The sequence below is a fragment of the Portunus trituberculatus genome, chromosome 24, assembly GCF_017591435.1.
Source record: "Portunus trituberculatus isolate SZX2019 chromosome 24, ASM1759143v1, whole genome shotgun sequence".
Lineage (NCBI taxonomy): Eukaryota > Metazoa > Arthropoda > Malacostraca > Decapoda > Portunidae > Portunus > Portunus trituberculatus.
The window spans coordinates 97,144-99,643 of NC_059278.1; the positions used below are offsets into that span (position 1 = coordinate 97,144).

General features: G+C 44.9%; 1 protein-coding gene across 1 annotated transcript in view; it reads left to right on the top strand.

The window, feature by feature from the left end:
- The window catches only part of LOC123508322, a 7,525-nt gene that overhangs the window by 4,559 nt on the left and 466 nt on the right, over nt 1–2,500 (top strand). Inside the window, exons 6-8 of the mRNA XM_045261931.1 lie at nt 1–45; nt 1,279–1,362; nt 1,656–2,500. The exon at nt 1–45 is cut by the window's left edge and continues 57 nt beyond it; the exon at nt 1,656–2,500 is cut by the window's right edge and continues 466 nt beyond it. Coding sequence (XP_045117866.1) covers nt 1–45; nt 1,279–1,362; nt 1,656–1,949 — 423 coding nt within the window. The 3' untranslated portion in view covers nt 1,950–2,500. The remainder of the gene's footprint in view (nt 46–1,278; nt 1,363–1,655) is intronic.

The following is a 2,500-nucleotide window of genomic DNA, read 5'->3' on the forward strand; positions in this document are numbered from 1 at the left end:
ACAGGCAACACGTTTCCGTGTGACTGCAATCTCTACAACTTCAAGGTGAGGAAGTACAGTAGTATTAGTAGTAGCAGCAGTAGCAATATTATTATTACTAGTAGTAGTAGTAGTAGTAGTAGTGGCAGCAGCAGCAGCAGCAGTGGTGGCAGTGGAGTAGTAGTAGTAGCAGTAGTAGTAGTAGCAGTAGCAGTAGTAGCAGTAGCAGCAGGTGCAGTGGTAGTGGTAGTGGTAGCAGCAGTGGTGGCAGTGGCAGTGGTAGTGGTGGTGGTGGTGGTGGCAGCAGCAGCAGCAGTGGCAGTGGTGGTGGCAGTGGTAGTGGTGGTGGTAGCAGCAGTGGTGGTGGTGCAGTGGTGGTGGTGGTGGTGGTGGTGGTGGCAGTGGTGGTGGTGGTGGTGGTGGTGGTGGTGGCAGTGGTGGTGGTGGTGGTGGTGGTGATGCAGCAGTGGTGGTGGCGGTGGTGGTGGTGCTGGTGGTGGTGGTGGTGGTGGTGGTGTGGCAGCAGTGGTGGTGGTGGTGGTGGTGGTGGTGGTTGTGATGGTGGTGGTGGTGGTGGTGGTGGTGGTGGTGGTGGTGGTGGTGGTGGTGGTGGTGGTGGTGGTGGTGGTGGTGGTGGTGGTGGTGGTGGTGGTGGTGGTGGTGGTGGTGGTGGTGGTGGTGGTGGTGGTGGTGGTGGTGGTGGTGGTGGTGGTGGCAGTGGTGAGAATGGTGGCAGTGGTAGTAATGGTTGTGTAGCGGTGGCAGTGGCAGTAGCAGTAGTGGTAGTGGTGGTAGTAGTGGTGGTGGTGGTGGTGGTGGTAGTAGTAGCAGCAGCAGCAGCAGCAGCAACATTAGTAGTAATAGTAATAGTAGTAGTAGTAGTAGTAGTAGTAGTAGTAGTAGTAGTAGTAGTAGTAGTAGTAGTAGAAGTGCCAACAGCAGCAGCAATAACACCACAACCTCCACCACCATCACCATTATTATTATCATTATTATTATTATTATTATTATTAATGTTGGGGGCCGCCGTGGTGCAGTGGGACCGCGCGCGTTTTGTGGGCCCCAGGGTTCTCAACCTCATGGGTTCGAATCCTGGCCACGGTCCGAAGTTAGGAAGGGCATCCACTCGGGGTAACAGTTCCCAAATGCCAAAACAAAGTCCTCCTGACTCCTCTGTCAGGAGGCACTATCCTAGTCCTAATATAATAGGGGAACCGGACGTAAACCGAAAAAAAAAAGAAAGATTATCATCATCATTATTATTATTATCATTATTATTATTATTATGACTCTTTACAGGTTTTCCTTGAAGAAAATTACTTGAGACACTGGAGCTCCTTCAAAACCATCATGTATATGGAATGCAAGTACAGAGACCAAGATGTACGTGTTATGAATGCTTTGTTCCCTTATTAACTTGTATGGTCAACATAGAGAATAGATAAATTAATTAATCAATGAGTTTATCAAGGAAAAAAAAGCACATAATGCCCTTTACTTCCTATCTAGCGATAAAAAACAGTAATGATAGATACAGAACTTCTCTAAGGGAAAATGTAGTAAAACACAAAAGACGGACATACAAGGTTGGAGCTGTCCTTAAAATCAAAGACAGTATAATGTAAAAACAGCTGGACGTGAAAACATGTCTATAACTCACTTATGTTTCCTTGCAGAAAAAAGTGAAGATTTATACCTTGCCTGAAGAACTCTGCAAGACTTGGCTGGACGGGTGGAAGCCGGAATATTGGTGGTGGGTTATTAACTTCACACTCGGTGTCCTTAACATGATAGTGATTATCCTAATGGTCGACATCATTTGTATCTGGAAGCACGTGGGATGTATGAGTGAGCGAGTACCTCTGATGGGCCGCTTGATGTGTCTGTTTGGGCTCGCACATCACAAACTGGTGACGAATGAAAATACGAATAATCGACAAATGGTTACATTTCGAAGTGACAGCTTTTGATAATAGTATACAATTGAGTAAGAAAGTAAGTGTTTATTGACCATAATTATAATGATATGAATAGTTTCATAATAAAAGTGATCAAATAGACAAATAAGCAAAGAAATAAAAGATAAAAGAAAAATAATAGAAAATATGTATTAAGATTGCTACCAGAAGTCCAGTGTTGTAAAAGCTACTTTGTTACAAAGCAGTGAAATCATAAAGAAAAGAAAGAAAAGAATTAAGAAAAAGATTGTGCATCATTCTCAGTTATTTTAAGCCAACACGTCAAATCACATCGCCTTCTTACATCCCCAGCTATCGAACACCCTCCGTTTGCACCGAACGGACAGATCCACCGCCACCTTAATTTCCGCGCTGGCTCCAACGACCCGTCTCGAGTGCCCACAGGCGATTAAATGGAATTCAGTGTTGCTCATTGAGATTACCAGTAACCCCTTCAATACTGCGTCACATATTTACCTTGAGATTTGTGTACGATTCGGCCATTTTATTGACATTAGGAAGGGTCTATGGAGGACAGAAGATTAATGGCCACAGTTACACTA